The 26,693-nt window shown below is 38.7% G+C and overlaps 1 protein-coding gene across 1 annotated transcript; it reads left to right on the top strand.

Annotated features, from left to right (window-relative positions):
- The first annotated feature begins 6,239 nt into the window (after positions 1-6,239).
- On the top strand, positions 6,240-25,105 carry NIPAL1 (NIPA like domain containing 1). Its single transcript, XM_014857127.3, has 6 exons — positions 6,240-6,374; positions 14,605-14,871; positions 18,555-18,611; positions 21,580-21,670; positions 23,749-23,909; positions 24,439-25,105. The coding sequence occupies exons 1-6, from the start codon at positions 6,329-6,331 to the stop codon at positions 25,044-25,046; spliced, it is 1,230 nt and encodes a 409-aa protein (XP_014712613.1). The 5' UTR covers positions 6,240-6,328; the 3' UTR covers positions 25,047-25,105.
- The last annotated feature ends 1,588 nt before the right edge of the window (positions 25,106-26,693 follow it).

Below are 26,693 nucleotides of genomic sequence, written 5' to 3'. Positions count from 1 at the left end.
ATGATGCCTAGCTACTTAAATTTTGTTGTTGCTCCCACTTTTCCCAGAGGCCCATCCCTAACATTAGCAGGACAGAGGCAAGAGAACAAACAGAGGCCTACATACCATACACCTAAATATTTAAAATCAAGCTGATGAACTGTTAAATAAAATGTTTTGTCCTCACCTCGAAAAATATACCTTCATGACAAAAAATAATCATCAAATCTATAAAATGATGGTTTTAACATGATTGAAACTTGGCAAAATGTCAAAGACAACTGGATTTAATTATTATTGCATGTGTCTGGATGAGTCTATTGATGGACCAAGGATGTTCATACTAGTAATAAAATAGAGATAAATATAAATAAGTCATTGCATATTTCATATAATTTATTTTTCTGCCTTCTCATAAAAATTACTAAGTGTATTGTAATAATCAAGAATTTACATTATTTGTATTCTATTGACAATAGTGCCAAGTTAGATAACACTTCTTTAGTCATCATAGAGTTTCGATCATTTTATGAATTTCTATGTGGGAAAACTTTGCACTGTTTGCTTGTCAATACAACTAATAAAATGATACTTAGATTCAAAACTAAATCATGAATTTTTTTTTAAATCATGAATTTTAAATATCATGTTCAAACAATGCATTAGGCTGCCACAAATCACCTGTTCGTAGACTGAGCTTTTGCTCTTGAAAAAGTAGCTTGACTCCAAATTGGACAAACCATATGAAACAACTGTCTTCAAAATATTGGGCAACAGGCAGCATAGGAGTGTGATACTTGAGAGAAGGGGAGAAAATGAGTTGAACCCTACCCAGAGGCAATTTCTGAACTGTGACATGAGAAAAAGGAAACCAAGCAGAACTCAACAGTCTTGCTTAGTTGAGGAGTCAGAAATATGATCTTGGAGGTCTAAGTGGCTAGAATTTGCAGAGCAGAGTACTAGAGAGGAGGAAGCTGTGCCAAAAAAGAGTTCCAGAAATCTCCAGAGGATCTTTTCAAATCTTCAGTGAAATATTGCACGTGACTAGGCTGAAATCCCACAGGCTGAGCAAAAAATAGCTGCCAGGGAACTAAGTGTTAAATAATTTCCAGAGTTCACACAGAGCTTGGAGTCAGCCAAATTCCTACCTGCCAGAGTGGAAAGATCTCATTGAAGACCCAGGTTAATAGAGTACCCAGAAAAACCACATTAGTAGGGCTAAACTAGGTCCATGGTAAAGGATATTCTCAGTCTACCATAACAAATTTCAAATAAGCTTGTAAAGGATCTGGCTTTCTCCAAGTAACTTACCTTCTTTTCTTCTTTCAGGGAGGCAACAAAATACAAAAGCTTCACAATGTAACCTCATAATGTCTGGCACTCACTCAGAAATTACTAGACACACAAAGAAGCAAGAAAATGTGATCTATAATCACGAAAAAAAGAATCAGTCAATAGTTGCACACCTAGAAATGACAGAGATGATGGAATTAGCAAATAAGGATCTTAAAATATCTATTATAAACATGCTCAAGAATTCAAAATAAAACATATACATAATGAATAAACAAATAGGAAAGACATGAAAAAAACAACAAACAGAACTTCTAGAAATTAAAAGTAAACTATCTGAAATGAAAAATTTACCAGATGTCTATTCAGTACAATAGACAATAGAGAAAAGATAAGTGAACTTGAAGATTTAGCAATAGAAGCTGCCCAAACTGAAGCAAGAGATAAAACATCAGCACCTCAGTGATTCATGAAACTATATTAAGTGGCTCAACATATGTATAACTGGTGTCCTGGAAGGGAGGAGGTAAAAACAAATATTTGAAGAAATAATGCCAACAATTTTCTGAATTTGATGAAAAGAAAACCCATATATTCAAGAATATCAATAAACCCATGCAGAATAAACACAAAAAAAATCAAATCAAGGCAAACAAAAAGCAAATTATTGAAAATTAGTGGTAAAAAAAAATTTTTTTAAACAGCCAGAGGTAGAAAATAGGCACATTACACACAGTGGGAAAAAACCAAAAGGATAGTCACAGATTTCTAATAGAAGCAAAACTAGATGACAATGGAACAGTATCTTTAAAAGTGCTGAAAGAAAAATACTGTCAACTTCTGTACCAAGGAAAAATAGCTTTAAAAACAAAGACAAAATAAAGGCTTTTTTTCAAACAAACAAAAAGAGAAAGAACCTATTGCTAGCAAATCTACACTATAAGAAATGGTAAAAGAATATTTTTAGTTTTTCACCTAACCACATCAATAATTACACAATGTGCAATCATACTAAAAAGGCTATAGAAGCAGAGATTGTCAGCTCAGTTAAAAAAGTAAAATGCATCTACATGTCATTTACTAGAAATAAGTTTTAAAGATAAGTTAGCGGTAAAGGTGCAGAAAAAGGTATGACATGTAAACTCTAATAACAAAAAGCTGGTTTAGCTATATTAACATGACACAGAGTAAATTCAAGTCAAAAACTATTACTAGAAATAAACAGGGACAGGGGCCGGCCCAATGGCCGAGTGGTTAAGTTCACACGCTCCGCTTCAGCAGCCCAGGGTTCGGATCCTGGGCGCGGACATGACACCACTCATTAGGCCATGTTGAGGAGGCGTCCCACATGCCACAACTAGAAGTACCCACAACTAAAATATATAACTGTTTACTGGGGGGGGATTTGGGGAGAAAAAAGCAGGGGAAAAAAAAAAGAAATAAACAGGGACATTTAATAATGATAAAAGTGTCAATTCATTAAGAAGACATAATAATCCTACTTGTATATGCATCTAATGACAAAGCTTCAAAATTCATGAAGCAAAAATGTACAGCATTAAATTTATAGACAAACTCATAATTACAGGTGATTTTAACTCTTCTCAGTAATCGATAGAACAAATTTAAAAATCAGTAATAAACTAGATTTTGAGCAACCAATTTAACCTAATTGACATTTATAAAACACTATACCCATAACTACATAATATACATTCTTTTCAATTTCATTTGGAACATTTACCAAGATAATACATATGCCAGGCCATAAACCAAACCTCAATAAATTTCAGAGGACTGTTATTATACTGAATATGTTCCGTGTCCAAAACAGAATTAAATTAGAACTCAATAACAGAAGGATATCTAGAAAATCCCCAAATATTTGGAAATCAAGCAACATATTCCTAAATAACCATGGATCAGAGAAGAAATCACAGGGGAAATTTTAAAATATTTTGAATTAAATGATAAAAATATGACATATCAAAATTTGTGAGATGTATCTAAAGCAGTATTTGGAAGTATATGTTAGCTTTAAATGCTTGTATTAGAAGAAATAAAGATTTAAAACCAAAGATCTATGTTTCTACCTTAGAAACTAGAAGAGGAAAAGCAAATTAAACTTGGGGCTGGCCCCATGGCTGAGTGGTTAAGTTCGCGCGCTCTGCTGCAGGCGTCCCAGTGTTTCGTTGGTTCGAATCCTGGGCGCAGACATGGCACTGCTCATCAAACCACGCTGAGGCGGGGTCCCACATGCCACAGCTAGAAGGACCCACAAGGAAGAATATACAACTATGTACCAGGGGGCTTTGGGGAGAAAAAGGAAAAAAATAAAATCTTTAAAAAAAAAAAGCAAATTAAACTCAACGTAAAGAGAAAGAAATCATAAAAATAACAGCAGAAGTCAACAAAATTTTAAAAATCAGTAAGAAAATCAATAAGAGTAAGAGTTGGTTCTTGGGGGCCGCCCTGTGGCTGAGTAGTTAAGTTGGCACAATCCGCTTGGGTGGCCCAGGGTTTCGCCAGTTGGGATCCTGGGGGCGGACATGGCACCGCTCATCAAGCCATGCTGAAGCGGTGTCCCACACAGCACAACCAGAGGTACTCATAGCTAGAATACACAATTATGTACTGGGGGTATTTGAGGAGAAAAAGCAAAAAAAAAAAAAAAAAGTTGGTTCTTGGAAAGACTAATAAAATTGATAGCCTCCTAGCTAGAATGATTGAGAAAAAAATAAGGAGTCACGAATTCTCAACAGCAGACTTGGTACAGTGCTAAGCAGGACTGGAACATTCCTGCAAATAGTCTCAAGTCCCCTCCCCAACTACCATCCCTCCCACTTAGTCACCCATCCCCTGCTCCAGGAACCTCTCCGCGATCTTCTTCACAATCTAGCAAAGGAGAGGTTAAAGCTTCACAATGGGGTCCCTCTCAGACCCCGTGCTGCTCAAAGAACTAGTGGCCTTGTGTCTTGAGGCCTTAAGGCTCTGTTGATTGTTCCTATTAAGACCATCACTGCTGGGTCTAGGTGGCCTCACACAAAGACCAATAAGACAGTAGCTGACATTTTAGAGGATCTCACATGCTAAGGTTTGAGTTAGAGAAGGAATTTTCCCGGAGTCATGGAGTGGGCTAGTTAGAGATTTTTGAATGCTCCTCTTTTGGTTAAATAAACACCATGTTTTTTTTGGTGAATAAAAGTCTCCAAAATTAATGTCACTCATGACAGTCTATGGTACTCTAACTACATAACATCCAAAGTCATCTAGAAATAGTCAGTGAAGGACTGCCTAGTAACGCCTTCATTACTACGATGTTCTGCTGGGCAACATTTAAACTGGGAGAACAGTGATCCTAAGTTTAAATACTTTTTCTGAGTGTTTTTATTTTCAGAACTGAAAAACAAGAATTATAACAAAGCGCCTCCTACCTAAAATAGACCTTTACTAAGAAACTGGAATTTGATTTTTATTAAAAAAATCATCTCAAAGTTACATTTTTAGAGTTTTTTTTTTAAATATCCAGTTAGCAAACGGGTTAAGAACACAGACTCTGAAGCCAGACTTCCTTAGTTAGCATCCCAGCTTCACCACTTACTAGCTATGTGTCCACAGGCAAGTTACTTAATCTCTACGTGCCTCCCCTTCCTCATTTGTAAAGTGGGGATTAATAATAGTATCTATCTATTATGATGAATTAAAAAGCAAATATTTACATAGTGTTTGCCCACATAAATGTTATCTAAGTGTCAAATAAGTAAGTCATAAATGAACAATATTTTAGATCACATTTGCCGTCATCACCAATCTTTAATAAAGGCAAAATTTTCAAGTCTGATGTCCAAACAAAACGTTTAAATAGAAATCTAAGTTTGAAGTCTTGTTATCCAAATTTGGCATAAATCTCTCTCCCTTCCAAGTTTCACCTATTCTCCTCCCCACGCTACTCCTTCTCCACCAAGCCAACCACATGTGAAAGTGTGTGCCTTGTATTGTTAACTGATTATTCTTAACTCTTCTCTTATCAGCCTAAGAACAAGCAAAGCAAGATTGAGGTCTCTGCTACGAAATTCTTAGGTAATAAAGTTAATAGCACTGTTTGTGACTACTGTAGCAAAGGTAAGGGGAGCAGACAAGAGTATTTTCTTCAGTGCCGAAATCCCAGAGCACAAAGGCATCCCATTCTGTGAGGGTTTTAGCAGGAATTGTATCCATTTTGTGTTGCATAATAACCTGCTGCCAAGCCTGCTACCGACTAGTTGGTTGAGTTACTTAACCTCGCTCTTTGCCTCTGATCCTTCATTTGTAACTAAGGGTTAATACACTATGTTGTGAGATATAGTGAGCTAATACATACAAAGTGCCTACATATGCATGGTAAAATAAAAATATCATAATTGTTAGCTACTATTATTTTGTAGGAATAAGTCTTTCCAGTTTGAACATTGCCTTTCCTTTAGGGTTTATTGCAAATAACTATATGCCTTAGAAAAAGGGGGCGGGAGTTTGAAGTCGGGGAACCACGGGAGAAGCTAATAATAGCATAGAAGGGCAAAGTCTGTTAGAAAGCCCCCAGAATGAACTTTAGCAGGGTAATCAGAGCAGAATCCCACTGGCCAGCAACTTCCGTGCAAAGCCGCTAACGCCCGAAGCAGGGCCCTCAGAACTCAGGACAGGAGACACGTCGACTCCAGAGGAGCCATTATAGGGCCTCAGCACAGCCTTTACTCCACTGAATTCTCGGACAGCTGCCTGGGCGGCCTCCGGGCTCCGAGACACGTCTTTCCTCTGGGCTGTGCCTACCTTCTCCGCTGCGCGGCTCCAGCAGCCCGCTGTGCGCTCAGAATTAGCGCCCAATCTCCGCCCTCGGGGGCTTGGCTCGCGCGGAGGCCCCACCCAGCCATCCCCATTGGCTGATGATGTCCGGGGGCGGGGTCTGAGCACGCACCTGTCCGAGACTCCTCAGCTCCACCCCAAAGCGTATCCACCGGGAGGAGAAGCCCAGGCGGGTAAGGAGCGAGCGCTTGCGCCCGGGAAGCCCCGTCCGGGGGCCATGGGGGAACAGCTGAGGCTGCCGCCGGGAGAACCCTGCCGAGAAGGTGAGTGTCGGCCCCGAGCCGGGGCCCTGGCGTCTGGGTAGCGATGAGACCGGGTGGACGGTCCCGGGTCCTGTGGAGAAGAGTAAGGGATACACCCACTCTTAGTGCATTCATTCATGCATTTATTCTGTCGGCCAGCCAGCCGATCAACAAGTATTTATTGGTGCCTACAGTATGCCAGGCTCGGTGGGAAAGCCTGAGTCCAACAAGACATACCATGTGGCTCCTACTCCGGTGCGGAAGGCAGACCCATGTAAATTACAGGGTGCTGAGTATCGTGACGGGGAAGTTCAGGGTGGTGTGGTAAGACTCCCAAGTCTCGTCTGAGAAAGACGTTTCCTCTGACTCAAGACTCATACCCAGAGTCCGCGGTCGACATCACCCAGTGAGCAGAGAGAGTGTCCGGAGACCAGGCAGGAGTCCTGTGTACTCCCTGCTCTGGCTCCGCGAGGGTCAGATTCCGTGGAATGTCAGGCGCCCTGGTCTTCGGGGGAGGGCGCTGGACCCGCCTGGGCCGCCCACATCTCTCGTCTTTCTTCGAGATGAAAATATCTCTTACCCCATTAGCCTCGCGGATGACTCTCACTGTGCAGTCACTTCTTGGCTGCTTAAAGTGCGAGCCTCACGGAAGAGGAGCCGGGAACTGGGCGTAGTCATTTGTGAGTTTCTCACTACTTGCTGGACTGTTTTCAGCCCCCACCCACAAGATGTAAAATCACTGGGCGCTGCCGCTTGCCCTCTGCCGCGAAGTTACAACGCTGGCAGGGTTTCTACATTCTCAATGCAGAAGGCAGGGGTGAGCCTGGATAAAATAGGGACCGGGGGACAGGGGCAGGGGGGTATGCGGACAGGAAGGGTGTGTATCAACTGAAATGATGGTTTTCACGATGTCACGGGGAAAGTCGATTTCTAATTTATCTGGTAATGACGTAAAGAGGGAGGGGGCAACGAGGGGCGTGGCAAGAACTATGCTTTCCCAAAGTTGCTGGCAACTTCCCGGGTTTTCTATCCTCCTGGCTCTTCCAGCTTACAACCTGATGTGGAGAGTCAAAAAAAAAAAAAAAAAAATGCAATGAACTAGTCAAAACAATGCGGGGCACAGGGGGAAGAGGACACACAAAGAAAGAGAAAACCCTTGTATAATTCACAAACTATTCAAAAGCCGAGGTTTTGGAAGTGGTTACTAAGTCAGCTGGATCTAGAATTATTTCCTAGATAGTCTACTTTGTCTCAGTAATTCCAAAACCATTAAGTCAGTCTTTTACTGACCCATCCACCCTTATTTACCTGAGGATATTTAAGTAAGGAGGGTGTGTGAATTACACCAATTGTTTGAACTTCCGGATGTTTTCCCTGCTTTGCTCATGCATTTAGTTCCGAAAAGAACTATTCAAGCTCTCTGCTTAATACGTGTGACTAACTGTGGTAATTAATCATGTGGGAGGCTGGTGGGGAAGACAAGAGAAATCAGAATCTGCTATTATGAGTAGTGATGGAAAGAGCTTAGTTTTTGGCAGCAGGTTTCATGGCATTTGCCCGTCTTCTCAGCTATGATTTAGCCTCCTTGAGTCTTTCTTCCACTATAAGTTGGGAATAATTTCTACAGTTGACAGTTGTGAGGAATATAGAGGGATTGCATATGAAACACACACAGTTCAGAGCCTGACATGGAGTAAAGGCTCAATTTATCATTTATTCATTCATTTGAATAGCAAGAGTCCCATGTGCCAGGCGTTGGCCTAGTGCTGGTATAGAGGGATTTGAAAGACAGTCTTGTTCTAGACTCTACAACCAGGTACCTACTCCCAAGCAGCTTACTGTCTAGACGGCAGATAGTATGCAAGAAACAAATGAATAAAAAAGAAATTACAAAAGTGGTGAGTGCATGGATAATGTATTGAGAGAACTGGGGTGTTCAGATTGTGTACTCAGGAAAGGCCCCATGGAGAAAGTGACATACAAGCTGGGACCCTTTCCTACATCCTCATTCTTTCACTTTTCTTAACTTCAAGAGGATTTTTTGGGTTTTTTTGAGGATTTAGGGACTTTCGTAATATAGAGAGTGTGAAGTGTGGAAACGAGCAGTTTGTGTAGGAGATCTGATGGTTTCCAGTCCTCCTAGAGTACTCTGCTTCTAAACACACTGAGAGTAGGAAGATCTTGCTTAGAAATACAGGTTTTTAACTTTTTAAGAAATTGACAGTATCTCTTCAATTTTATTTTGGTTAATTGAAATAATGGGCTTTTTACCCAACTCTATTGGAGTGTAAGTGTAGATGTGTCTCCTATGACTTGAATTCCAACTTTGTTTAAAATTATTTCTCATTCTTTTTCTGCTCCAAATTTGTGCTAAGTTATTTCTCATTCCTATCCTGCTCCCCTAAGTCCTGTTAATTCCCTCACTAGAACTGTCGGCTCCGTGACAACAGAGAACTGTTCGTCTGTCTTGTCGATCACTGTCCCGCCAGTTCTTAGACTAGGGCCTGGCACCCAGGGAGTGCTCAATAAGAATTTGCTAAGTGTTGAACAAATGAGTACCTAACCTGGGGCCTTACATGGCAGGTGTTCAACAACTATTTTTTTGATAGAATAAATGAAATAGCTATATGGATATACAGTGCTGTTATAAAGCCGTAATTAATTTGTAACAGGAAGTTTGTTTGATTGGCAGTATTCAATAGGGGGATATGAAGAAAAGTGACTGAGAAGTTCCTTTAGATTGGGAAGGCAGATAAGATCTTTCTAAAGAGGTGACATTTTAAGTGAGAGTTTAGTGACTGGAAGGAGCTAGCTATGGCGGCCACTACTCAGGCTGAGTAAGGGCTACTTAAGGTTTGAGGTGAGAAGGAACCTAGCCTATCAAAGGAACAGAAACAAACAAACAAACAGACAATAGTAAGGAGCAAGGTTAGAGAGAGAGCCTGAGGCAGGCTTCTGTAGGCCCTTGTAGACTGCAGTGGGCATTTTGGATTTTTTCTGAATGAGAAGGGGAGCCATTGGAATTTTGGAAGGAGAGAGAAAATGGAAAGGAGCCTTATCTAAAGGCTCGTTTCACCTGATCTTGCCCCCTACTGCTCTTCAACACCACCACCCCCCACCCCCACATCTCCTACCACCTCTCCCCCACCCCTACTCCCATCCCCTCACCCCTCACCCCCACCCCCATCGCCCAACCCCCTGCATCTCATACCATCTCTCTTCTCTCTTCCCTCACGCCAGTCAGCCTGGCTGGTCACAGTTCCTTCCACCCCTCAAGCAAATTCTCACCTCAGGGTTTTTCTATTTACACTTAGCAGAGGGGTTTTTCCATTTAATGCTGTTTTTAAAAAAGGATTCCTTTATGCTGCTTTTACTGCTTTCCGTGGCACTCCACATTTTATGTAGTTGTTAATTCACTGGTTTATTTGATTTCCCCCATTATAATGAATACTAGAGAGCAGGAATTTTCTTTTATTCACCATTGTATCCCCAGCTTCTAGAAAATGCCTGACAGTTAACAGATACTCAAAAAGTATTTGTTGACTCAAGGAGTGAAAAGATGATGTCGATGAAAATAATCCATATCCAATCTATAAATGAAAATTTGGATGAGTTTATTCTGAGCTTAAATCTGAGGATTATAACCTGGGAGAGTCTTTCCACAAAGGAACAGAGCACTCCAAAGAAGTGGGGGTATACAGGGTGGTTATATACCCTCAAAGAGTATGTTTCACATATGATTGAAATGTCCCTTTTACAATAGTCACGAGGCTGCTCCATCAGCACAGCGATTGATGGAAACAGCAGATAGGTCTGCTGTCTCAGTGAACACGGCAGGGTGGCAGGTCTCTTGCCTTGAGCTGGGCGGTCACAGATGAGCGCTGCAATCAGTTCCCAGCCTAAAGAAAGATGCTTAATCTTTAAGGAGATGCCAATGTTGGGAGGGGGAGGGAAGTTGCACCTTTATCTCAAAGTATCTAAGCAGATATACAATGCATGCTCAATGGCCACAGTCAGGCCCTCTTGGAAAAACAAAGTCAGGCCGAATTAGGTTTATACCAAATGGCTTCCTCATATACTCCAATATATCCTATTGCTTGCCATTTTTATTTGTCAATGACTAGTGTTGTTTCAGAGAATGAGTGACAGGGAGAGAGAGAAATGCAATATAATGTCAGAGGTGTGCAAGCTTCATATCATGTAAAGCTTTAAAAAAGTCCAGGATTAGGAGTTTAAATTTTGTTATAATTGCAGTGAGTTGGGCGGGGGGGGGGGGAATTAAGCAGGGGAGTGGCATATTCTGATTGACACTGTCTGATATTTGGAGATTAAATTGTAGGGAACAGAAAGAGATTTCATTTGTTCTTTCCTTTGCTGCTATGAATGGGCAGGTGTATCAGTCCTCTGTTGCCACATATCACACAATCCAAAACCCAATGGCTAAAAACAACACTCACATATTCTTGCTTATGTGTCTGTAGGTCAGCTAATGGTTGACTGCCCTAGACTAGGTTCACCTGGATTTAGATTCTTTATGTGGGATGAGCTCATATCTGCTCCATGAGTTTTCATTCTGGGGCCCAGGCTGAAGGGGCAGCAGCTCCTCAGGGAAGCTATATTCCTGACAAATACAGAGATGCAAGAGAGTAAACCCAGACCTGTTAGTACATTTGGAGCCCCACTGGCCACCAACTCACTTCCAGCCCAATATCAGGGGATGAATACTCTGTCCACATTGTGAGAGGTAAGGGAATGAATATTTGCTGAATAATAATCCAGACTAATACAGAGCAGATCGTGAGACAATTATTTCCACAAACTGGAAATATCTTGCCGTGATTAAAAATATAGTTTTATACAATCACTGACTTCTTAGAAATCAGATATCCTACTCCATGTAATAAACTGAACAATTTAAATCACTATTTTCTATAGGCAAAGTGTACTTGAAAAAATTATTCAAAGCATTTCATCTTGGTGTAAACATTAATAGTAATTTTCAACTGGCTTTGTTTGTACTCTATGTTTTTACTTTTCTTAAATACAAAAAATACTGGCCTTGGAATTGGATTATGTGGCGCTGGCTTTGGAAATTACACGACTTCGGCAAGTCACTTAATATCTTGGCCACAGGTGCTTTCAAATGTCTTCCAACTACAAGTACCTGTGAGTTTAGAGCTAGTCCATCAGCAACATTTGTGAGCTGCCAGGATTGTAACTAAGTTACTCTGGGAACAAAGATAGCTTATGATCGAGCCACAGAATTATAGAAGGCATCTTCAGAATCATCAAGTCAAACTCCTTCATTTTAGAAATGAGGAAACTGAAGCCAAGAGTGATTATTCAACTTGCCCATGATTATAGATAGTTAGTAATGGAGCTTAAGATGGGGAAAGGCATATAACCAAATAGAAATTTGAACTTTGTTTTAAAATTTTTAAGTTGTATATGTAAGTAAACTTTCACACCTGTACATAGAAGATACGTATTAAGTTGAACCATGTGAAACTGCTATATTTGTAGGTTCAGAAATTGTCAAATATCATCAATTACACATGGTTCAGCGTAATTGAGGACATTGGCAGTACCGTTTGTAAGAGCAAAAACACTGTAAATTACCCAAATGTCCACCAACTATAAAATAGAAAAATTGATGGTGAGATAGTCATACAGTGGAATTCTATAAACTAGTGGCGGGAAAAACAAACTCTGAAGTATAGCCACATGCATCTACATTGATAAATATCAAAAACAAGCAAGTCACCAAAGAATGCATACCGTATGCTTCCATTTTTATATGTGCAAAAAGAGGCAAAACTAAACAATTTATTATTTGAAGAAATAATCATATAGGGGAAATAATTTTTTTAAAAGCCAAAGAATGTCAAGCAGAAAATCAGGACAGTCATTACCTCTGAGGGGCAATGTTTTATTTCTTAAACTGGATGGTTTATATATTGGTGTATATTGAATTATTTTTCTTTCTAATCGACACATGTTTCCTAAATATTAATTACTCAATATGTGGAAAAGTAAATAATAACAACATCAAAGAAGTAATACATGATTCCTACTGGCAGGAGTATAAATTGGTAAAATTGCTTTAGAGGGCTATTCACAGTGTCTATTAAAATGAAAAATAATGAATGTAATAGGTTTTCTCTTTCTTTGTTGAATAAATTCTAGGTTAAACTCCCTGAATAATTATTTTGCTTGCTCAGATCTTAGGAAGCCAGCTCTGATTTTGAGGTCCCTCTGATTCCTCTGAAACACTGCAGAGTCCCTGCCTCACCCACCCCTCCCCTCCTGCTCTTCCCCGCTCCAAACCCACCAACCCACCATTCACTTTCTTACTCCCTCACCCCCTCCTTCAATCACATCTGCCATAGTCTCTCTTCTTAATATGCTTCCAAACCATATAACAATTAAAGTTCTAAGGTCGGTGGCCCGACAAGATTTTTATTATTTTTCCTTCCATAAAACTTGCAGCATTAATGTCCGCTGCTTACAATGGAAACTTACAAAATGCGAGAAAGATTACTTGCTCTCTCTCCCTTATCACCCTTTGCCCCTATGGCCCATAAAATGTCGGAAACATTTTGCTATGTCAACAGCTGAGAAAGAATATTGTTTCACTGGAATGAGATCCACCCACACTATTTTCAGAGATAAAGTTTTGAAATGGTTATGTTAACTACGTAGTAAGGGACACTAATGCAGCCATGGAATTCACTGGAAAGTCAAGTCGGATGTCTTCTCAGGAATTAATGCAGCTGAAATTCTTACTATCAGAAATTGCTTTCCACTCTTGGGGTTTAGATGAGGTGAACAGTGCCCAGAACAAGGTTGCTAAGGGTGAACTTGTTTGAAATTTTGTAGCAATTCTTGTTAAAACAACCTGCCTGAAAATTCCTTGACCTTATAGAATATCCCTGAAGTAATACAATTCTCCTTGGAATATTTAGAAGTTTTGTCTTAGAAAACTTTTATCCTGTATCTCTGAATCGAAGTTGGTTCATTTTCAAGTTACAGAGATAAATGAAATTATGATCATGAAAAGCTTGAATTCAATTATTTTACCTTTTTCTAGAACTGAACCTTATGGTTGTTTCTTAAGTCTGTATGTGATAAAATTCAGATGACCTCGTAAGGTTTTGCCAGGGAAGCATAGATCCAATGTTTTGTTTCTAAGACATTATTTGGTCTTTTGTTGTTTTGTTTTGTCTTTGTTTTGTTATTTCTTCTTAAGATTTTTGAGATGCAAAACTGATTTTTGTCCTCAAATTCTAAAATTGTACTTGATTAATTTTTCTTTGCCCTTTTTTGTTTAGCATAATTCATAATTGGAAAATATGCCTTTTAAAAGGAAAAAAAAAGTTGAAAATGCAATCAGAAAATCTAGCCACAATGTCACATTGTCGACAGCTTTTCAAGTGGAGAACAGATTGTACAAAGTTTCTTATATAGTGTAAAATATTTTCTTTTTTGTGTTTTAATTTTACCTCAAAATTCCCAAGTACTTATAATAATGGGTCTGGTTCAGTGTATTTACATACTCTTTTGAGTCCTATTTTTAAAAAAGCCTACTGATGTTTAATTCACTTTTCTCCTAGATTCCATTTTATTTAGGAGAAAGTGAATTAATAGACCTGAAAAATCACGCTCTTCAGGGACAGATAGTACAGAAAACTAAGCCCACTTAAAAATATGTTTTCTGAAATGCACGATTCATACTCCACCAAATGGGTTAGCTCAATTCCTCCAGCATGGTGATTTCTAGACCAGTGGGTTTGTTGCTCCCTTTCCCTGTGTCACAAACACTGCTTTCCAGGAGACAGGCTGATGATGTGAAGGAGTGAAGTGGATGTGGGGGGGCTGTGATGAATTGCTGAGCCCAAGCCAGTTCTAAAAAGCTACACGCTGCTCCAGCAGGATGCTCTTTTGCTAGAACAAAGAACCAAGTATTGCCAGATTCTCCAATTTATAAGAGGAATCCAGACTTTCACGCGAAACCTCTCCTTTTAAATGATGACAACTAAACAATTTTTTAAACATTTTTGAGAACCTGTATGAGCCAAACTCAACGTGTCCACAGGCCTGTGGACCACCCACCAGGGACTTCCCTTTCATTCAGCAAAAACAGTGTTTCAGTACCATCTAGACAACTTTCTATTTCCTGCAGAGAGGGAGTAAATAAACATTAATGCACCTCCCTTTCCTTTGCTGACATTTGTTTCTTTCCTTTTTCCAGGCTACGTGCTGTCTCTGGTCTGTCCTAACTCCTCCCAGGCTTGGTGTGAGATCACAAATGTGTCACAGCCGTTGGCTTCTCCTGTCCTCTACAGGGACCTGAATTCCAGCATAACCAACTTGAGCATTTCTGCAAATGTAGAAAACAAATACAATCTTTATGTGGGCCTGGTACTGGCAGTGAGTTCCAGTGTTTTTATTGGCTCCAGCTTCGTATTGAAAAAGAAGGGCCTCTTGCAACTGGCCAACAAGGGTGTTACTAGAGCTGGTAAGAAACGGATGCAACTAACGAATTTAAGTTTCTAACTGCAGAATTAATGCCATTGTAAGACCATAATGCTATAGTAATAATATTTTGCTGTCTCTGTATATCTTAGCCTCTGTCTTCCTTCTTAGCAATTCTCTTATCAGCAGTTTCCAGGATTGAGCCAGTTATATCTCCTTTAGAGCGAGACCAAAATTCTTGCTTCAAGAGGTTTCTGTGTGGTGTGGGTTCCTCTTTCATAGCTTAGACTGGAGCTGCAGTATTCAAAGTCAGATCGTGCTGCTCCCTTTCTTAAAACATGTCAGTGACATTTCTTTGCACTCAGAATAAAATCCAAGCATCTTTCCACAGCCTCAGACCTCCTGCATGAAATAGCCCGGCTACCTCTCCAGCTTCCTCTTCTGCTACCCTCCCAGTCACCGACTTTTCTCTGGTTCCTCCAGTATACCAAGTTCTTTGCCACCTCCAGGTCTTTTCCCTTTGCCTGGAGCTCTCGTCTCCTCCCCTTCATTTGGCTGATTCATCCTTCAGACTTCAGCTTACACATCACCACCCTAGAAAGGCCTTCCTTGACCCTCCTCTCAGGAGAGGTCCCCCTCACCACCCCCCCCTGTTACTCATGGCACTAATGCTTTCCTTCATTGTGCTGAGAATAAGTCGTCATGGTACATTTATTGTTTATTGACTTGTTGTCAACAGGTTTGCTTGTTTATTGATAGTAGGGTCACAGGAGCAAGAATCTTCCTACCATAGTGCTTGACACCCAGTAAATGTTTGTTAAATCAATAAACGGACAGCAGTAGAATTGGGTTTCTATTTATTTTAAGTCACACAAATTTTTTAATTTTATTTATTATTTTTTAATATTATTATTTAATTTTAATATTTTTATTATTAATTATATTATATATATTATATTATATATAATAATATATATTAACATTATATTAAATAATATTATTATTTAATTTTAAATTTTATTTTATTATTTTAAGTCACACTTCCCATGCTGGGTAGCTCTGCTTGACTATCCTTCATTAACTCCGACTTTTCCATCATTCTTATCAAGAATAATACCATAAAAGAGCTAAATAATATTCTAAAGTTCATTTGGAAAAATAAACAACTATGAATTGTGCAAACAAGTTTCTAAAAGAGCACTATTGAGGGGAGATTTGCACTATCAGAAAATAAAACATACTATAATGCTATATTAATTAAAACAGTTTGGTACTGGCATTAAAAAATAGACAAAACAGTAAAAAATAATTGAAAACTTATAAGAGGACCTAAGTACATATAACAATTTAATATATGATTTTTGAAAGTGGCGTTTCATTCTACTGGAGAAGGGATAGATTATTCAATCAAAGGTATGGCAAAAATTGGAAAAAATTAGAAGAGAAAAATCTAAGAATTCTAATTTATGCCATTCAGCAAAATAAATTCCACATAGTTCAGAGTTGAATTTAAAATGAAATAATTTTTTAAAAACCTAAAAGAAGGCTTTTTTAAGCATAAAGATAAAGGAAGAATCTATTCTATATAAAGGAAGAGATTATCTGGATTGACAAAAAAAATTCATATAAGGAAACACTTAACTAAAACTAAAAAGGAAATGACATACAGGGAGAAATTTTCAAAATATATGAAAAAGGGTAGTTAAGATCCACAATATATAAAGAGTGACTATAGTCATTAAGAAAAAGATTAGTACTGTCAACGAAAATAATCCATAACCAATCTATAAATGAAAATTTGCGTGAGTTTATTCTGAGCTAAAATGTGAGGACCATGGCCCGGGGCTTTCTTCCTGAAGGAAGAAAGGGCACCAAAGAAGTGGTGTGCACAGAGTGGTTATATACCCCCAAAGAGGATGTTTCACATATGATTGAAATGTCCCTTTTACAATAGTCTCGAGACTGCCCTGTCGGCACAGCGATTGATGGACACAGCAGGTAGGTCTGCTGTCTCAGTGGACACAGCAGGGTGGCAGGTCTGCTATCTCCAGCTGGGTGGTCACAGGTGAGCACAGCAATCAGTTCCTAGCCTAAGGAAAGATGCTTATCCTTAAGGAAATGCCAATGTGGGGGGAAGTTGCACCTTTATCTTAAGGCCATTTGTTCTTGCCATAGTAAATGTTTAAAGCAGATATACAATGCATGCTCTATGGCCATGTCAGGCCCCTTTGGAAAAAACAAAGTCAGGCTGAATTAGGTTTACGCCAAATGGCTTCCTCATATACTCCAATGTGTTCTATTGCTTGCCATTTCTATTTGCCAGTACTTTGACAAAAAATAGGCAAAGCACATAAATAAGAAAGTCACAAAATAAGAAATGCAAGTGGCCAATAAACATAAATAAGTAAGTGTTATTTCACTAGTACCCAACGAGATATCAACTGTGTAACAATGAGCTCCTAGGTTCTTGCCTACCATTTTAACAAGATTTTGTGGGTTTTTTTTTAAAGATAATGCCGTATGTTGGTAAGGGACTTTGGGAAATAAATAGCCCTCCCAAACATAGCTGGAGGCAGTATAAATGGGTACAAACTTCCCTGAGAGAATTTGAGAAATCTTAAAAATGTTAATGTCTTAAAACCTAATAATTCCACTTTTGGGAATTTTTCTTAAGAAGTGAACAAGGATACCACCTAGATTTATATACCAGGATATTTATTTAAGGGTCTTATATAATGAGAACAAAACTAGAAAGAGTATATATAGATACATATATTCACATATGATTGAATATATATATATATATAATGGCATACAGGTCAAGTAAAGAATTATATACCAGATTTGGGAATATTCAACCATTAATTAAGGACATGAGAAAATATTTGTGATATTAAGTTTTTAAAAGGATTATAAAATCATATTGTAATATGATTCCAATTTAGTCATTTGCAAGTTTTGTAAGGGGAAAATCCTAAATAAACATAGTTAACTACCTTGCAAGATAATCTTCACAGCTAATGTATCCTGTTTAATTTAACTGTAACAAAATCAGATAGGCCAAATCCACAGGGTTAAGTGTGTTAAAATCGATGAGACAATTCGGTTTTCTATAGCAAACATAACAATGACCTAAGGTCACAGAGTACAGTAGTGGGAGGATAAGTCTTTGAATAGCTTAGGAAAGCTTTTTGTCCATTTCAGTAGACGAGGCACAAATTGAGTTTCATGATGCCACAGTAGGCAATGAGCAGAGTCCAGCTGGCAAGTGCTCATTATCCTCTGTTTGACTATCCAAAACCTCTAAAGCTCTTATGTCAGTCATCATCTTCTCTTTAAGGTCCTCATTAGGTACCAGTGTAACTTATGATTTACAGTTTGCTGTCTTGAATTTTAACTGTGACTGAAAAAAAAGTGTTTAAGGCCTATGATACTCTATCCACATTTTCGAATGGCATAAATATAGTAAACATGATAATGAAATAAAATTTTCCTGCAAATGGAAAATGTTACTTTCTGTAGAAATCAAAGATGACGTAATAGGAAGTGTTAGAAGATCTTTGGAAATGACCAAGTAAATAATTTAAGCTAAAAGAATAGATATACTAACTTGGCCTTAAGTCTTGCCTTTTCCAACCATGTTCCAGTTACCCTTCCTAGAAGTCAATTCTTCGAAGCTTCTTCCTCCACTTTAAAACTTAATTTTTATTTTTATTGTTTTCCTAGGACAAGGTGGGCATTCTTACCTCAAAGAATGGCTCTGGTGGGCAGGATTGCTCTCAAGTAAGTCCTTAATGCTGAGAATAGTGTTTGCTTGTAAAATGATAAATAAATTATGTGGAATTGTTCAAAATTGATTAATTTACCTTCCTGGTAAGGACGGCATTTAAGTCCAGAAATTTTTGTGCAGTTATAATATATTGTCTTATATATAAAATAAGTCATATGTAACAGACATTTCTCCAAAGAAGATATACGGATGGCCAATAGACACATGAAAAGGTGCTCGTCATCACTAATCATCAGGGAAATGCAAATCAAAACTACACTAAGATATCACCTTACACCTGTTAGAATGGCAAAAATATCCAAAACCAAGAGTGACAAATGTTGGAGAGGCTGTGGAGAAAAGGGAACCCTCATACACTGTTGGTGGGAATGCAAACTGGTGCAGCCACTGTGGAAAACAGTATGGAGATTCCTCAAAAAGTTAAGAATAGAAATACCTTATGACCCAGCCATCCCACTACTGGGTATATATCCTAAGAACCTGAAATCTGCAATTTCAGAAGCTCCATGCACCCCTATCTTCATTGCAGCATTATTCAGAATAGCCAAGTCATGGAACCAACCCAAATGCCCAGCAACTGATGACTGGATAAAGAAGTTGTGGTATATATATACAATGGAATACTACTCAGCCATAAAAAAGGACAAAGTTGTCCCATTCACAACAACATGGATAGACCTTGAGAGTATTATGTTGAGTGAAATAAGCCAGACAGAGAAAGACGAACTCTGTATGACTCCACTCATAGGTGGTAGTTAACATATGGACAAAGAGAACTGATCAGTGGTTGCCAGGGGAAAGGGGGTGGGGGGAGGGCACTAGGGGTGAAGTGGTGCACCTACAACATGACTAATAATGATGTACAACTGTAATTTCACAAGGATGTTAACTTTTATAACCTTAATAAAAAAAAATAAGTCATATGTATTTAGAACTGATTTTTACTCTTCCTTCCCCCCACCCTGACGTGCCCAATTCTGTCTTGGAATGCAAGGAAAAAAGTTAACATTTGAAATATTATATTGTGTTACAAACTTATCCTTCTCTTGTATTTTATTCCCCATAACAATTAAGGAAAATGCTTTCCTCCCACATTTTCCCAGCTCCAAATTGGAATTTGTGACTATTTTAGCGGCGTGTATTGTAAGGAATGGGTCCATTTTCCTGGCCAGGACCAAACCATGGGTAAATTAAAGTCCCCTCTGGCTGCTTGGTGCTGAACAAAAGGAGAAAAGATGAAGGTTGGCAGCACTCCCCTTGCTTCCAGACTGCCCTGAGGATTGAATGAGACTGCGGCCCGGAAGCCCTTTCTAAATGCTGCTGTGATGTCCGCAGAGAAGGCAGTGTTAGCTCCCTCAGGCACTTTGTCAGATTCCTATCTCCCTCCTAACTCCTGTTAAATCCCAAACCTAAAACTTCCAAAGAAACAAACTCATAAACTGTAGTTTCATGCAGAAGCGTTAAAATTTCCATTTATTTTCCCATATAAAGTAACCCATTTCAGTATTTGTGAGATCCTGTGAAAACAAAGAATTGGAAAACTTTTCTTTAATAAATGGTGGAATCTAAAAGGGTGATGAATAAAAATAATTTATATTTGTGTAACTCTTTCAGTTTTTAAGGTGTTCTCACATCTGTTTTTTACTTCATGTGAAAAAAAGCTGACAAGCGCTGTACTGGGAAGATTCCAGAGAGATATTTGAAGAAGTCTTTCCCCTTTTCTCTCTCTCACTTACTTGCATGTCCTCACCCTCTACTCGCACAATAGAATGAAAATATAGGTAGAATATTATATGGCTATATTTAAAGGGTTATTCTCATCATATACAAAGTTTATGCCAGTATTGAAGAGAGAAAAGCATAAGTCTTCAACATTAGAGATTTTATCTAGTAACAAACATATAGTACTATAATCATGAAATCAATATTTTCCTAGAAAGCTGTCAATAAAGATAAAAATGTAAATAATATGAAGTATTCAAGCAAAGCTTAATATTCTAAGGAAACTGCCATGGCTCTTCTTAAGAGAGCAACCTCCTAATTATTCTGTAAGTTTCCATTTGTTTTATGATGTTTTCTGGAAGCTAAATCCTCCTTTAGATTTGGGGTTGGGAGGAAGCAGAATATAACAGCCAGAGGGAAAAAGTAAGATTGTGCTGGTGTCTTTTGGGTGTTGAAGAAGCTCTTTCTACAATAAGTGTTTGCTTGGCGTAGTTTGCCAGCATGAAATACTAAATTCTGTGTGCAAGCTTCAGTTGTGACCTGTGAGAATAATTTTCCCCCAGTACAAGAGCCTAGCTCTTGGAGGGGTTTTCCCTCACTCTAGAAGTTATTTGTCTCACAGTATCTCATGGAAGTCTAGAGTCCTCAGATAAGAAAAAGATTGCAGGAGCACATTGTTATGACTTTAAAGCAGCTGCTAGGATCTCCTTGCGCTACTAAGACGCTATTAGCTGCTTGCAGATCACCTGCAATTCAGCGATGCCTGTCCGCATGGGCCTCAGCATTTCTGCCTGTCCCCAGCCCAGACATTAGATCTCTACAAAGCCTTCTAATCTTACAAGTTGTTTTTTTGTTAATTTGCCTAACAGTAGGTATTCTTGAGCAAACAGAATGATTCTCTGCTTAATACAAAATTACAACTACTACATTTCATCAGAGTGACCAAATACATTTTTGATCCTGAAGAAGCTAAAATCTCTATTGAAAGTCATTGAAAATGGGTATTCATGTGTCACCACTGTTTGCATTAGTTGAGTTGGTCTCATCAGGTAATTACAGGTTATCTGCATCCCTTCAAACCAATCATCCTCCCCCATAAAAAAAGTTGAATCGTTCCTTCTCGATGCATCCATCAGTGTCTTTGGGATAAGAGTCTCCTGCCTTGCATGCATCATTTGTTTTTCTCTTCTGATAAACAAGTCCATCTTTTTAATATTAATACTGCTGCTTGCTTTCCAGTGGGAGCGGGGGAGGCTGCGAATTTTGCAGCCTATGCTTTTGCACCTGCCACCTTGGTCACCCCACTAGGCGCTCTGAGCGTTCTCATAAGGTACGTGAGCGATCGGAGCCTGGCTTCTCCATGATGAACTTAAGTCACAGAAAATATATGGTTCAGCATATGTCAAAACAAAATTAAAAATCTCAAAAATAATTTGAGAAGACTACACAATAATTATCAGTGGAAATAGGAATTAAATAGATTGTCTTGTTTAGAAAACCTTTGTGAGAATGAGCCGGTTTCCTGCTAACATAAAGTAATTGCATGTTATTTTTGTGACGATTCGATCAAGCCTAGGAGACTTTTTCTCTCTCTCACCTGAACAAATTGCCACAGCCCTGTTAATCTTTTCTGTTGTCATAGTGGTTAATGACCATAGTTATTAGAAGACTTTAAAAAGCATAGCGTTTTTCTGTTGGTTTTGGGGTTTTTTTTGGCTTTTTATTGAAATATAGTTGACATACAACATTATGTTAGTTTCAGGTGTACGACATAGTGATTCGACGTTTATATTCATTATGAAATGATCGCCACAGTAAGTTTAGTAACCATCTGAGTTTCACTTATATGTGGAATCTGAAAAACAAAACAAAACAGAAACAGTCTCATAGAAACAGAGGGGAGGAGCATAGAGGGTTACGTAAAATAGGTGAAGGGGATTAAGAGGTACAGACTCCGCGTTCTGTGAATAAGTCACGGGGATGTGACATAAAGCATAGGGAATATAGTCCATAATATCGTAAAAAGCATAGTGTTTGTGTTAAATTTCAACTTTCACCAAAAGTCTTCCATTGTCTGCTAGTACTTCCGTTTAGAGACCTCTTAGTTTCTTTTAGTGCTGGAAACAGGAATAATTTTCCTGTTCATAGAATGTGGATCTAATTTTTCTGAGCTGGTCTTTTTATGATCGCAAATGAATGTGTTCAATGAGCCCATGAAGTCTTTTATTTTGTAGCTAAGCAACTGTTTTGTTTGTTGTCTTTTTCTTTTCCTCTTATCTCCATTCATTATCAACCGCTAGTAGAAAGCTTATGAGTAGGCCTACCCCCTTCTTTTCATCTTATTTGTAGAAGTGTTGTGGGAATTAAATGAGTTAATACACACACATACACGTAAAGCAATGAATGATAGCTGTTACTAGCGTTTTCACCGAGGCTGCAGTCCTCACAAGTGGCCACACGAGGGCGACTCTAGGAAATCACCTCGTAAGTGACCACAATCTTGGGGTCAAATGGGTACCGATAATGACCTGATGGGAGTGCCAGGGCATCAGGGGAAGGAGGTTGGTGCGCAGGAGCTGCTGCAGACCTACTGGTGGGGCAGTGGAATGTCATACTTTGGTGTCCATGGTGGTGCCAATCTAGATCTTCCTGAAGCCAGGGCAACTGAAGCAGTGGGGGCATTAGATGGCGAAAGTATCAGGACCGCAGCAGCTGGTAAGGAAATATTTCAGTGTTTTTGACAACCCATATTATTGTACTTGTGTGTATAGTCGTCCCTCGATATCCCTCGATATCCTTGATATCGGTGAGGAATTGGTTCCAGGCACCCACGGATACCAAACTCTGCGGATGTTCAAGCCCCTTAGTAGCCCCACTGTATCTACGGGTTCCGCATCCGCGATTCAAGCAACTGCGGATTGCAAGCATAGCGCATCATCTGCGGTTGGTGGAATCCACGGATATCAAGAGCCCACTCTTCTAGCTAAATATCAGCCCTGAGCAGAGTGATTCTTCTTTAGGCATGTATCTTTCTTTGAAGCATTCATGAGCAGACGTATTCTGAATGTATCATTCCAGTAAGATGTGAAAGATCTTCCATTTTGTTTGGCCTTAGAGGAGAAGATGGAAAAATTAAAAATGAATTGAGTAGGAACTATTGGAAAGCCATGGGAAAATTACAGGGGTGTAAATTGTCTATGATAACTGTTTAGATATAAAAGCAATAAAGCAAATTTGATTGACCAGCATTTCTGAGTTTTAAAATTATCAGGTTTTTCAGTGTCGCATGGCACAATCAGATCAGTTAATGGGGACACAGAGTGGCATGTTCCACAGTGTGACTTCTAAGCTGCTATGGAATCAAAAGGTAATCGAACAAGAGTGATTTTTTTTTTCTTCTCCCAACAGTGCAATATTGTCTTCCTATTTTTTAAATGAGCGCTTGAACATTCATGGAAAAATAGGCTGCATATTAAGTATATTGGGGTCAACTGTGATGGTTATCCACGCTCCGCAAGAAGAGGAAGTCACATCTTTGCACGAAATGGAAATGAAATTGAGAGACCCAGGTCTGTGATTCAACTGAAAGAAACACTCAAATTCTGCTCCACTTTCTCTCCTCATCAAATGATATTCGTAATAATATCTCAAGGCTCCCTACAAGACTAGTTATGGGTTGTGAGATATAGTGAGGTTTGATTGAGTATCACAAGTCTTCTGAAAAAGCGACACAACTTATTTTTGTGTTCGTGCTTCCCCTCTACAAAAGGAAAGGAAGAGATGGGGATATGAGAGGCAAAGGACTTATACTCCAATCCAAACTTTGGCCAGTTTCTCCCTCTGAAAATAAAAAGTCAGTCAGACAATGTCTGTCATACCTCATAGTGGTATCTGTGAGATTCCAATAATATGTTTGTGAAAGTTCATTGTAACATATTGAGAGCCATGCAGGAAAATGTTATTGTCCTTGTCTTTTAATTTAATCTCTCTTTTCTTTCCAAAACACCTGTGCTCTTAAACTCATGACTGACGGGATTTCACAAAGGCATGATCCTATTAGCATTTTCTGAAGCCTTAATTCTTTTCTCTTCCTAACAGGATTTATTTCCTTTGCTGTGATCATAACTGTGATCTCTTTGGTGCTGATTTTGATCGTGGCTCCCAAGAAAGGACAGACCAATATATTGGTTTACATTTCAATCTGTTCATTGATTGGGGCATTTTCAGTTTCCTCTGTCAAGGGCCTGGGAATTGCCATTAAGGAACTATTGGAATGGAAGCCAGTTTACAAGCATCCCCTGGTCTTTGTTTTGCTGGCTGTACTTGTGCTTTCAGTGACAACACAGATTAACTATCTCAACAAGGCCCTGGACACCTTTAATACATCGCTTGTGACTCCCATTTATTATGTGTTCTTCACGTCCATGGTAGTGACTTGCTCCGCCATCTTATTCCAAGAATGGTATGGTATGAAAGCTGGAGATGTCATTGGGACCTTGAGTGGGTTCTTCACCATTATCAATGGCATCTTCCTTCTACATGCTTTTAAAAACACTGACATTACCTGGAGTGAGCTGACATCCACTAAGAAAGAAGTCTTCTCTCTGAATGGCAGTGAAGACAAATATGTGTTACTAGAGAACAGAGAATGTTCAGCCCCAGAATACAATGATGACATTACATTGTTTAGCAGGACTGATGATTGAAGTATCTAGAAACCCTGAACTTTAATCAATATGAGGCACTTGGAGAGGAGAAAAATACCTGATTCTTGGATGAACTACTAAGAAAGCTGGCATTTTTAAGTTCTAACTAATAATTTGGATGTGAGGCCAAATAAAAACACCTTCATTTTTGGCCATCAGCTTTGAAGATCAAGGTTTTGATCCTCCTCCAGAAGACTTCTGATGCTTTTTATTTCTGCAAACTTGAAATATTCCCTGTGCACGAAAGAAGTTAAAGAGTTAGATGAGTCTCAGATCATCTCTTTCTTCTGGTCACAATGTCTTTGGCTCTGCCAGACGGCTCTCCATTTCTTTGGCTGCTCTTCCTAGTCTCACAGTAATTCACAGGTGAACTTCACTGTGTGCTGAGAAGTCACCACTCTCTGATGAGTCGTAGTTCCACATCGTTAAAACTGAGCTGCGAGATCACTGCTGCTCTTCCTCCCCCTCCACAACTTCCTTCTTCCTAAGCTAGATAGCTAAAGAGGAGAGCGTGAAAGAAAAAAATAGGCCTGCCTTGGAAATCTGTTCCGTGGTGGGCTAGAATGTACAAGACAGAAGTACCGATGAAGGGCTTATGAACTGTAATTTATTGACATATCATAGAATTTTATTACTAATTAAAAAGAGGAGAATGGAGGAGGGAGAAAAATGTTTTATATTTTAGATAAATGAAACACATCTCTTTTTTCTTTTCAGGAAAACAAAAAACAAACACAAATGATTATGTTTGTGGGTTTTTTTTTAACTCAGACCTGGACAATATAAGACAAAGTTGAGTTTCTGGAGAAGTCCAAGCGAATTCAGCTTTCGAGTTACTTATCTTCATTTAGTTCCTTTCTTTTACTACTATACCAAAGGTCATTTTTTGTTGTTGTTGATGTAGAGACTTTTGTAAATAATTGCTACATTATTTTAGGATTATATGGTACACTTCCATTTTTCTCAAATGTTTAATCCCCAAAAGGTGGGTTTTCCATAGACTGTTTGGAAACAACTAGAAAAATCTTTGTGAAAAACCTGAATGGGTTGTCATAATTGTTCTCTTGAAATTTGGCACTTTCACTCTTATTAAGGAAATTATAATTAGCTGCCAACCGTTTTAAAAATGTATATATCCTACCACAATATGTGGTAGATTATCTTTTTCTGTTAAATTTCATCTTGATCATGTTTTCCATACATTTTTTTAGGTGTTTTGGGAGAATAGAAAGGGAAGTTAACTTCTTAGAAAACAAAATATTCAGACCTCAAGGATCACTACAGGAAAATACATTTTGCTTATTAAAACTTACATAAAATTTTTCTGTCTCCAAGGACATGGCAGGAATAATATTTTTGGTGGTCTTTAATGTTTATGGACAGATTTCTCCTCATTAATTTAATGAAAAGACATTAGCTATCTGATTTCTAGACCAACCTTACTTCTCTCAAAATAAAACAGAAATCCTAACCAGAAAGTTGCATCATTTAAAAAAAAGGAAGAAAAACCCTTCAGGGTGACTGGATTTTCTGTTCAACATCAAACGTTATTAGTTTTGTTTGTAATCTAGCTCAAGTCTATCCAGGGTAGTAATAATTGTAAATTCTATTATTCAGAATTCTATCAAGCTGACCTCAGCATTTTTC

This window comes from Equus asinus, chromosome 3 (genome assembly GCF_041296235.1).
Source record: "Equus asinus isolate D_3611 breed Donkey chromosome 3, EquAss-T2T_v2, whole genome shotgun sequence".
NCBI classification, from domain to species: domain Eukaryota; kingdom Metazoa; phylum Chordata; class Mammalia; order Perissodactyla; family Equidae; genus Equus; species Equus asinus.
The sequence above is the reverse complement of the archived record's forward strand: the minus strand, read 5'-3'. Positions and strand labels throughout refer to the sequence as shown.